Below are 11,548 nucleotides of genomic sequence, written 5' to 3'. Positions count from 1 at the left end.
CACCAAGCCGTCCAACATTATTACTACAGGGAATACTCTGCTTACCTGCAGTCCGTGCTCTGTAATGTTGATTCTGATGTTGGCATCAGATAGTTTGTTATTGAATTTAAGGAGGCTGGAACAGAATAGAGATTCATTGTTTATGGTTTTGAGGAACTGGCTAGATTGGGATTCTGCTGATGAATGGAAGAGATTTCTTTCTGTCCCTGGGTTTATTTGTCTCAGGGGAGATATCTATTCCTGCAGTGAGACAGTTGGTGTGGAGGCTCCGTGATAGGAGAGTTTCTCTCTCTCTCTCCCTCACACGCACACACAACACGTGCACATACATGCAACGCACACATGCAACATGTAAATGCAACGCACACACTCTGACACACAAACACACTGACACACACACACAGAAACACACTGACACACACACACACACAAACACACTGACACACACACACACAAACACACTGACACACACACACAAACACACTGACACACACACACAAACACACTGACACACACACACACAAACACACTGACACACACACTGACTGATTGACTGAACCTTCCCAGCTGGGTCCCTTAACATCTGCCAAATAAGTAGATGTTATGAAAACAGCACACAGGTGACGTGGAGAGTCATAGTGTGTATCGTTGTCGGACTCGCAGGGTGTGTGGAAAGGAGCGCAGATAGATACACCAAGGGCACGGTGTAAACAGAATGGGGCGCTTTGTGATCTTCTGGCTGTGCTTAGCCTGGCTGACCCTCCTCACAGGTAAATCGTCTAATTCAGAAAATTACTGCAGTTTCAGTCAAAATATCACAAAAATACTTTAAATATTGCAGGATGTAAATAAATGACGTTTGCATATTTCTGCATGAATCTGGGTGTATAAGAAGGTGGGTGCCACTGATAGCAATCAGAGTTCCTCTTCAGTAAATGTTATGGGATGGGAATGCTTTCTGAATTGTTGCTATAACAAAGCCTGTTGCTCTATCCTGTGACTCAAATTCCTGAACACAGATCCAAACCGTAACTTGACTTCTCCCCTTTCTGAGACTGAGCAGACCTTGCATAGAGAAACTGACAATATACACCACAGAAACTGGCCATTTGACCCGTCTGCTCTGAACTGGTGCTTCTGCTTCACACACGCCTCCTCCCATCCCTCTTCATCTATCACTTTATCCTTCTATTCCTTTCTCCCTCGTCTGTTTAACCAGCTCCCCCCTTAAATGTATCTATGCTATACACCTCAACCATTCCCTGTGGGAGCGAGCTCCACATTCTCCCCACTCTCTGGGTACATTTCTCCTGACTTATTAGTGACTATCTTATTTATAGACTCCAGTTCTAGTCTTCCCCACAGTTGGAAACATCCCTACGTCTACCCTATCAAACTCTTATAATTTTAAGGATTTTATTAGGTCTTTCAAGAGAGAAGAGCCAGCCTGTTCACCCTTCCCTGTTGGCAGTCCTGTGAACATTCTAGAAAATCTTTTTTGCATCTTCTCCAGTGTCTTTGAGCTTTTTATATTATTGAGACCAGAACTATTGAGTAACTCTAAGTGTGATCTGACCAAGGTTCTGTACAAGTTTTACATCACTTCTCTGCTTTTCAATTCTATCCCTCTCAAAATTCAGGAGAGTGTTTGGTTTTTTATGGGTTTATTGTGTCTCCCTCCCCAGCCTCTGCTACAGTGCTTTCTGATTTCATGCTCCATTTCTAAATGTTTATTATAATTCATCTGCTTCGTGAGTCTGCAGACTGCTCTGTAACCCGAGATCTCATCCTGGGATTGACAGAAATGAAAGGGCACATTGTACATTACACCGCAGAATGAATTCCTTAATGAACATGGATCACACGGAGCCCAGGGCAGAATCACCACTTCAGCTTCATTCAGTCAATTCATGAAACCATCTTTTATTTTCTTAGACACGTCCCCGATTCTAACCGAGAAGGATGCCAAACAGCTTCTGCGGACCAAGCGGAGTGACAGAGTACTGACAGCAGGATTCCCTGATGAGCCCATGCGGGTATATGGTTTATTCTAATTGACAAAGCTCGTGCTGCAGGCAACTGCATTTAACCAGTTCGCAAACAGACACAGTTCTTTAACAGGGTGAGGCTGGTGTTGGGTCTGGGGTCTCATTGTGAGAGACCCAGCCCAGTGGATGGTGTGAAGTCCTGTGGGGTGTGCCCACTGTCCCTCAGTGCTGGTTTTCCCTCTCTCTTGAACATTCAGTCACCATGTGTGACTGGGCACCGATAGCAGTCGGACTCTTGAGTGCAGTGAACAGCAGATTGCAGAAAGTTAGTCTACAAAGCTCCTGTTAACATCACTAACCCATGTACCATTTATTTTATAAACACAGGAATACCTGATCTACCTTCAGACCCTGGAGAGACGATCGGAGGAGCAGTTTTATGAACACTGGCTGAATCCTCACTGTAAACCTCACTGTAACAGGAACTGGGTCCACCCAGTCTAAGTGAACCTTGCTTTTTCCCTCAGGTAATGCCACCAATCTGCATCCCTCACATCTCTCCCTCTCACGTACATACCAGCTGAGAGAGCCTGAGTTAGAGGTTGATATATCATTTACTTTCTGTACCTACAGCTTCACTTTCTGTGTTTCCTGTACAAGGACAGCCTGAATAGTCTCTCATCATTTAAAACAGATTCTGTGTTTCTATTTTTCCTTTCAAGATGGATAACTCAACATTTCCCTGTATTATATTCCAAATGACATATTATTCCGCACTTAACCTGCCTATATCCACTTGCAGTCTCATTGTGTTCTCGACACCACTTACTTTTCCAGCTAATTCTATCAACATATTACTCTCTGTCTCTTCATCTAACTCGTTCATATGGATTGTAAATAGCTGAGGTCCCAGCACTGATTCTGGTGGCGCTCCACTATTCACTACCTGCCTACCTGACAGTGACCTGTTTATTCCTACTTTCAGTGTCAGCCATGGCCCAGTAGACAGGTCCCTCACTTCCGACCCGTGCGTTCAAGCCCCACTCCAGGACTGGGGCATAAGACCCAAGGCTGACCCTCCCAGTGTAGTACTGAGGGAGTACTGCACAGTTGGAGGTGCTGTTTCTTGGGCAAGAGGTTAAACCAAGGTCCTGCCTGTCCACTGTCTGAAGTGGATGTAAAAGATCCCATAGCCATTATTTTGAAGAAGAGCCGGGGAGTTTCCCCCAGTGCCCCGGCCAATACTTATCCCTTCCTTCAACAGGTAATAGGGAAGGCAAATGGAATGTTGGTCTTTATTTCAAAGGGAATGGAGTATAAAAATAGGGAAGTCTTGCTAAAACTATACAAGGCACTAGTTAGACCACACCTAGAATACTGTGAACAGTTTTGATGCCCTTATCTAAGGAAAGATATTCTGGCATTGGAGACAGTCCAGAGAAGGTTCACTAGGTTGATCCCGGGGATGGAGGGATTTTCTTATGAGGAGAGGTGGAGTAGGTTGAGCCTGTACTCATTGGAGTTTAGAAGAATGAGAGGCGACCTTATTGAAATATATAAGATTCTTAGGGGCCTTGACAGGGTAGATGCTGAGATGTTGTTTCCCCTTGTGGGAGAGTCTAGGACCAGAGGGTAGAATCTCAGAGTAAGGGGTCACCCATTTAAAACAGAGATGAGGAGGAATTTCTTCCCTCAGAGGGTAGTGAATCTGTGGAATTCTTTACTGCAGAGGGCTGTAGAGGCTGGGTTGTTAAGTATATTCAAGGCTGAGACAGACAGATTTTTAATCAGTAAGGGGATCAAGCGTTAAGGGGAAAAGGCAGGAAAGTGGAGTTGAGGATTATCAGATCAGCCATGATCTCATTAAATGGCGGAGCAGACTCGATGGGCTGAATGGCCTACTTCTGCTCCTACATCTTATGGTCTAATCAACATCACAAAAAGCAGATTATCTGGTCATTACATATTATAGTTTATGGGAGCTTGCTGTGCACTTATTGGCTTCTGTGTTTCCTGCACTACAACAGTGACTGCACTTCAGAATCTCTTCATTGTCTGTGAGATGTGCTGTGGTTGTGAAAGCTACAATAGAAATGCAAGACTTTCTTTTTCTCTTTGTTATCTGTCCATTAACCAATCCTCATTCTAAGCTAATGTATTACCCTCCAACCCCACAAATATTTATTTTGCTTAATAATCTCTCGTGTCACCTTACTGAATGATTTTTGAAAATCCAAATACATCGCATCCATGAATTTCCCCTTATCCATTTTACTAGTTAGATCCTCAAAAAATTCTAGTAGCTTTTTCAAAGAAAATTTCCGTGTGTCAGCTCTGCTTGACCATATTGTGATTTTATAAGTACCCTGTTATCATGTTCCTAATGATGGATTCTCGTATTTTCCCAGTGACTGATGTCAGGCTAACTGGCCTGTAGTTCACCATTTTCTCTCTCCCTCCTTTCTTGAATAGTGGAGTAACATTCGCTAACTTCCAATCTGTTGGGGCTGTTCCTGAATCTAGAGAATTCTAGAAAATCAGAACCAAAGCATCCACTATCTCTGCGGCCGCCTCTTTTAGAAATCTTGGAAGCAGGCCATCAGGTCCAGGAGATTTGTCGACTTTAAGTCCCATTACTTTCTCCAGTTGCGCTTCTTCACTAATAATAATATCCCCAAGTTCCTCATTTCCACTTGTTTTCCCGCCATGTTCAGAATGATTTTTGTGTTTTCATCAGAAACCTCTTCCCTCCTTCCTCATATTCATGTCTAGTTTAAATGTATCTATACCATTCACTTCACCCACTCCCTGTGGGAGTGAGTTCCACATTCTCACAACTCTTTGGGTAAAGAAGTTTCTCCTGAATTCCCGATTGGATCGCTTGGTGAATATCTCACATTGACGGTCTCTAGTTCTGCTCTTTCCCACAAGAGGTAACATTCTCTCTGTATTCATTCTATCAAAACCTTCATAATTTTAAATGTGTCTATTAGATCACCCCTCAGGAGAGGAGACCCAGCCTGTCAATCCTTTCCTGATATGTATACCCACACATTCCTGGTTTCATTTTTGTAAGTCTTTTCTACACCCGCTCCATTAATCCTTTATATATCTATATCCTTTTCATAATATACTCAAACTACACACACTTCTCTCTAAGTGTGGGCTGACCAAGGTTCGATACAGGTTTAGTAATAATTTTCCTACTTGTCAATTCCATCCCACTAGAAATAAGCCTTAGTTCTTTGTTTGCTTTTTTATGGACTTGCTAATCTGTGGAGCAACTTTTGCTGATTGATGTATTTGTCCTCTGAAATCTCTTTGTTCTTCTGCCCCAGCTCATCTTGCACCTTCCAAACAATAAGTGACCTCCTTATTCTTTGTATCAAATGTGCTATCTCCTATTTTACTGTGCCGATTTTTTGCCCAATCCGCAAGTTTATTAATATCTTCCTGTAATTTGTTGCAGTCCTCCTGAGTATTGACCTTATCCCTCCCATAATTTGGTGTCATCCGCAAATTTAGAAATTGTGTTTTTGATTCCAAAGTCTAAATTGTTAATGTAAATGGTGAACAGCAGTGGTCCCAGCGCTGATCCTTGTGGAACTCCACTTCCCACCTTCTGCCACCCTTCACTCCCACTCTCTGCTTTCTGTCTTGAAGCCAGCTAGCAGTCCATTCTGTCCCTTGTCCCCTGGCTCCACATTCTCTGACCTTATTCATCAGTCTCTTATGGGACACCTTATCAAAGGCCTTTTGAAAATCCAGATAAATGACATCTACTGAATTACCATTGTCTACTCTCACTTCTCTCTTCTCAAACAATTCAATAAGGTTGGTCAAGCAAGATTTTCCCTTTTGAAATCCATGCTAACTATTCATTATTATATTTCTCATTTCTTGATGTTCTTCTATTCCATTATCTTTCATATATTAAGCTGGCTGGTCTATTATTCCCTGAACATGTTTTGTCCCTGTTCTTAAATATAGGGATGACATTAGCTATCCACCAGTCCTCTGGTACTACACCTTTCTCTAATGAATTATTAAATATGTGTAGTAATGCCTTTGCTATCTTTTCTGTAGATTCTTTCAAATTAAATGGATCCATCCTGATCAGGGGTTTTATTCTCATTGAGTTTATTTAGCTTATTCAATACATTCCTGTTTTTATTTTAAATACCATTGACCTAACCCTAGCCTAAATTACCTATAGAATCTCTTACAATCTGTTTTATGTTTCCAGCTAGCTCCTCTTATATGCTCTTTTCTCTTTATTAAAGTTTTGCTCCTCCTTTGCTGAATTTTAGACCCTTACCAGTCTTCAGTTTTACTACATTTCTTGACAACATTATAAACCTCTATCTTTAATCTAATATGAGCTTTAACTTCTCCTGTTAGCTAGGGTTGGACCACTTCTCCCATGGTGGTTTTATTGTTTAAGTAAATGTATATTTGCTGCAAGGTATGAATTAATTCTTTAAATGCTAGCCATTACTTAGCTACCATCTTTTCTTTAAATCTAGTTGCTTAATCTAGCTTAACCGACCTGCCCCTCATACCTACAGAGTTTACTTCATTCAGATTGAAGGCTCTAATTTAGGATTTAACCACATTACTCTCAAACGCAATATAAAATTTAATCATATGATGATCACTTTAGGGAAGAGGCTTCTGTACAACCAGGTTATGAATGAACCCTTTCTCACTGCACAATACTAAATCCAAAATTACCTGTTCCCTAGTTGGTTCTTCAACATGCTGATGTAGAAAACTATATTGTATCTATTCCATGAACTCGTCCTCTAAACTATTACTCTAAATTAGCATTGTCTAGTCCATGTGAAGATTATCTTCACTGATGATTATTGTTTTACGCTTCTTATATGTGACCCTAATTTACTGGTTCATACTCTGCCTGACAGTACAACTGGCAGTGGCCAATAAACTACTCCCCATGTTTTCTGTCCCTTGTTTTCTGAAATCTCCCCAAACTGATTCTACAGCTTGATTTTCCCAGGCTAAGATCTTTTCTCTTTCCTGTCTTTATCCCTTCCTTTACTACCAAGGTTACTATTTCCCTTTTTCCATTTTTCTATATCTTCTAAAAGTCAAACATCTTGGAATATTTAATTCCCAATCTTGGTCACGCTGCAACTTACATTTAGTTACCAGTGTTTTGCACCTTCAGATATAACACCTACAGCTGTGGGGTTTGTCCTGTTTGTACTTCATGTCGTGTTGGATCCTATGAAGCTGAAGAGTTACAATCTGTGTCTTCACCATCAGCTATTTTATCATTGACGGTTACCCCAGTTGATATTCAATCTTCCAGCTCACGGATTTTGCTGGAACTGAGAGAAACCTTGTTTCTGGAGGGTTTTCACACAGCTCTCTATCTTGCTGGATTCATCATTTACATCATACTCAATCCTCATTAATCAGATGATCAGAAATTTATTTCTTTTTGGTTTTAAGTTGGATTTAATTTTGTGAAGACTTCTAGTGTCAAATTCCATGTCTCGATAGCTGAATCAAACAGTTGGGTCTTACTCACTAGGGGAGGGTGGGGAGAGAGAGAGAGAGAGAGTCAGCACCTAGAGGGGAGGGGGAGAGAGAGTCAGCACCTTCAGGGGAGGGGGAGGGGGAGAAAGAGTCAGCACCTTCAGGGGAGGGGGAGAGAGAGTCAGCACCTACAGGGGAGGGGGAGAGAGAGTCAGCACCTTCAGGGGAGGGGGAGAGAGAGTCAGCACCTTCAGGGGAGGGGGAGAGAGAGAGAGTCAGCATCTTCAGGGGAGGGGGAGAGAGAGTCAGCACCTTCAGGGGAGGGAGAGAGAGTCAGCACCTTCAGGGGAGGGGGAGAGAGAGTCAGCATCTTCAGGGGAGGGGTAGAGAGAATCAGCACCTTCAGGGGAGGGAGAGAGCGTCAGCACCTTCAGGGGAGGGGGAGAGAGAGTCAGCACCTTCAGGGGAGGGAGAGAGCGTCAGCACCTTCAGCGGAGGTGGAGAGAGAGAGTCAGCACCTTCAGGGGAGGGGGAGAGAGAGAGAGTCAGCACCTTCAGGGGAGGGAGAGAGAGAGATAGAGTCAGCACCTTCAGGGGAGGGGGAGAGAGAGTCAGCACCTTCAGGGGAGGGGGAGAGAGAGTCAGCACCTTCAGGGGAGGGGGAGAGAGAGTCAGCACCTTCAGGGGAGGGGGAGAGAGAGAGAGTCAGCACCTTCAGGGGAGGGAGAGAGAGAGATAGAGTCAGCACCTTCAGGGGAGGGGGAGAGAGAGTCAGCACCTTCAGGGGCGGGGGAGAGAGAGTCAGCAGCTTCAGGGGAGGGGGAGAGAGAGAGAGTCAGCACCTTCAGGGGAGGGGGAGAGAGAGTCAGCACCTTCAGGGGAGGGGGAGAGAGTGTCAGCACCTTCAGGGGAGGGGGAGAGAGAGTCAGCACCTTCAGGGGAGGGGGAGAGAGAGTCAGCACCTTCAGGGGAGGGGGAGAGAGAGAGAGTCAGCACCTTCAGGGGAGGGGGAGAGAGAGTCAGCACCTTCAGGGGAGGGGGAGAGAGAGTCAGCACCTTCAGGGGAGGGGGAGAGAGAGAGAGTCAGCACCTTCAGGGGAGGGGGAGAGAGAGTCAGCACCTTCAGGGGAGGGGGAGAGAGAGTCAGCACCTTCAGGGGAGGGGGAGAGAGAGTCAGCACCTTCAGGGGAGGGGGAGAGAGAGTCAGCACCTTCAGGGGAGGGGGAGAGAGAGTCAGCACCTTCAGGGGAGGGGGAGAGAGTGTCAGCATCTTCAGGAGGGTGGGTAGACCTTTAAATCAAAATGTGAGAAGTGCATATCAGTGTTCTCCCCCCACCAACACACCTCTGTGGGGCACCTTACAGCCCCCAGTTTGGCTGAGAGGACTCAGGGCAGAGCTGCTGTTTGGACCAAACTAAAAGAAACCTAAATCTGAAAAATCGCAGAACCTTCGAACGCTAATTTATTGCTTTCTGTTTAGGAGAGAGTCTGCGTTCTCCCTCAGGCAATGGATCAAGGCTGAATCATCCACATCGGTGACTGAGAATCACATTTAAAGCTATACCTTCATTTAACAATTGCTCAACAAGCTTTGCGCTGTAACCATTTGCAAAACTATGTGTAAACTTCAAACATATTGGCATTTTCTGAAGCAGCAGGGTTGAAAAAGAGGGAGAGGTTGAGGGGAGAGTGAGATGTGTAAGATTTCACGGGGAGAGTGAAGGATTATGTAATATTACCAAGAGGATGTGACACTTAGACTGACTTCTGCCCAGGCTTTGCAATGCCCGGCTTCCTGTCTCCCATCTACAGGGTCCTGTTTATAGCCTGTCCTTGGTGCTGCGTTTTAGAACATTTTTGCTTGTTGTTTGGGCTCTTTTCAGCCCAATGCCTGATCCCAAACCTAGCACTGGATTTTTGGAGTCTCTTGGGACAGTTCTCCCATGAGGTATTTACAAGGAAATTGAAGGGTTGGAGTGGGGAACTGGGACGAGCCCCTTTTTGCTTCATTGTTATGGGACCATTAGCCCACGACTCATGGAAAATGGCATCCGGGGAGAAGGGGGTGGGGGGGGGGGGGGGTTCTGCCAGGGAACCTGGCATCTGCCCCTTTACCCCTTCATGCTGACCTTTGCACCCGGAGAAATAGACAGTGCCCAGGGGTAACGTTGAGGGAAATGAGTGGAATTTTGGGAAGGGTTTAGTGAGGAATGGGAAGAGGATGGAGAGAGAGGGAGATTGCCACCAGCTCATTGTGCTTGATGCAAACCTCCTGCCATTAGCGTAAAGCAAATACATTAAAGCGTTAATTAGCGGTTCATCGTGAAAATGGAATTTGTCATTTTTGTGTGAAATCCATAAATTAGAAATATTTAGAAACGCTCTGACCCACGTGAGGGATTAAAATCTGTCTTCATTCATTAGTGGAGAATATCACATCTGAGGCTTCACTGGGTAAAAGTTCCACGCAGTGTGATACTGATACTGAGCACAACACAGCAAGATCCCAGGCACCATCTCTGATTGCTCTCTGAACAGCTTCATAGCAGGTTAGAGTGCAGCAGTATAACCCCCCACCCCACCCACCCACATACTTCATAATCTCACGGTGAGGGTGGGATTTTCCCATCCTACCTGTTACGGGTTGGCTGGTGGGCGGGAGCAGAAGATTTGGAAGGAGCCAAATCAGATTCCCACCGGCATGAGATTTTCCCCTCGGCTGTTTAATGGTGGGTCAGGTGTCCACTGGTCAGGGATGGGAGTGCTATTTGCATTCATTACCATATCACAAATGCTCATTAAATATGCTACTCGCTATAATTATGTTCCACCTCCTAATCTCGCCAGCGGGAATTCACATTGGTCTGCTTCACGTGTGGTGTGCACCAGTCCCACTGGTCAGGCCTCACTTTACAGGCGACTTCCAGGTGAGGTCAACATTCCAAGCCGAGTGGCAGTGGCGCTGTTCCTGTCTTTCGGTGATGCCAGTGAGACGCCGCGGTGCTGGGGGTGTAGGCTCGGTGTGCCAGAGCTGGGTGCCTCTGTACTCTGAGAGTGGCCCTCAGGCAAAGCTATACCCTCAAACAGACACCGGTGGAGGGGGAGGGATGATGGACATTGGTTGCGGGGGGGTGGGGGGGCTGTCAATGGAGGAGGATGGGGTTGTAAGGGGGCAACAGACACATGGGGGTAATGGAGTGCAGGGGGGGGAAGAGGGAATACTGTCAGACAGAGGGGAGACTAAGGGTTGGTGAGCTGGATCCCAAAAAGGGAAACCGAAATGCAGACACACGAGTGGGTGAATGGGATGCCAAATGTATGAATGGGAGGGGATACACACAGACTACAATAGGGAAAGGTGGGGGGTGTAAGTGTGGCACATGAGGGATGGGTTGCACTGAGACTCGTGGAGAGGGGTGTGGGTAGCGGGGAGAGGGGTGTGGGTAGCGGGGAGAGGGGTGTGGGTAGCGGGGAGAGGGGTGTGGGTAGTGGGGAGAGGGGTGTGGGTAGCGGGGAGAGGGGTGTGGGTAGTGGGGAGAGGGGTGTGGGTAGCGGGGAGAGGGGTGTGGGTAGCGGGAAGAAGGGTGTGGGTAGCGGGGAGAGGGGTGTGGGTAGCGGGGAGAGGGGTGTGGGTAGCGGGGAGAGGGGTGTGGGTAGCGGGGAGAGGGGTGTGGGGAGAGGGGTGTGGGTAGCGGGGAGAGGGGTGTGGGTAGTGTGGAGAGGGGTGTGGGTAGTGGGGAGAGGGGTGTGGGTAGCGGGGAGAGGGGTGTGGATAGTGTGGAGAGGGGTGTGGGTAGCGGGGAGAGGGGTGTGGGTAGCGGGGAGAGGGGTGTGGGTAGCGGAGAGAGGGGTGTGGGTAGCGGGGAGAGGGGTGTGGGTAGTGGGGAGAGGGGTGTGGGTAGCTGGGAGAGGGGTGTGGGTAGCGGGGAGAGGCGTGTGGGTAGCGGGGAGGGGTGTGGGTAGCGGGGAGGGGTGTGGGTAGTGGGGAGAGGGGTGTGGGTAGCGGGGAGGGGTGTGGGTAGTGGGGAGAGGGGTGTGGGTAGTGGGGAGAGGGG

General features: G+C 46.6%; 1 protein-coding gene across 1 annotated transcript; it reads left to right on the top strand.

Annotated features, from left to right (window-relative positions):
• The first annotated feature begins 507 nt into the window (after nucleotides 1–507).
• cunh17orf67 (chromosome unknown C17orf67 homolog) lies at nucleotides 508–9,816 on the top strand. Its single transcript, XM_041182594.1, has 4 exons — nucleotides 508–770; nucleotides 1,936–2,036; nucleotides 2,376–2,515; nucleotides 8,974–9,816. The coding sequence occupies exons 1-3, from the start codon at nucleotides 716–718 to the stop codon at nucleotides 2,490–2,492; spliced, it is 273 nt and encodes a 90-aa protein (XP_041038528.1). The 5' UTR covers nucleotides 508–715; the 3' UTR covers nucleotides 2,493–2,515; nucleotides 8,974–9,816.
• Nucleotides 9,817–11,548: the final 1,732 nt, after the last annotated feature.

This window comes from Carcharodon carcharias, unplaced genomic scaffold (assembly GCF_017639515.1).
Source record: "Carcharodon carcharias isolate sCarCar2 unplaced genomic scaffold, sCarCar2.pri scaffold_1174_ctg1, whole genome shotgun sequence".
Classification (NCBI taxonomy): domain Eukaryota; kingdom Metazoa; phylum Chordata; class Chondrichthyes; order Lamniformes; family Lamnidae; genus Carcharodon; species Carcharodon carcharias.
Note: the sequence above shows the minus strand (reverse complement) of the source record. Positions and strands in the feature narration are given on the sequence as shown.

Bases quoted from the DNA above. Each gene is read 5' to 3' on its own strand.
- cunh17orf67 (XM_041182594.1), top strand. From the start codon at position 716: ATGGGGCGCTTTGTGATCTTCTGGCTGTGCTTAGCCTGGCTGACCCTC. The intron at 771-1,935 runs GTAAATCGTCTA...TTATTTTCTTAG, and splicing joins CTGGCTGACCCTCCTCACAG to ACACGTCCCCGATTCTAACC. The intron at 2,037-2,375 runs GTATATGGTTTA...TTATAAACACAG, and splicing joins TCCCTGATGAGCCCATGCGG to GAATACCTGATCTACCTTCA.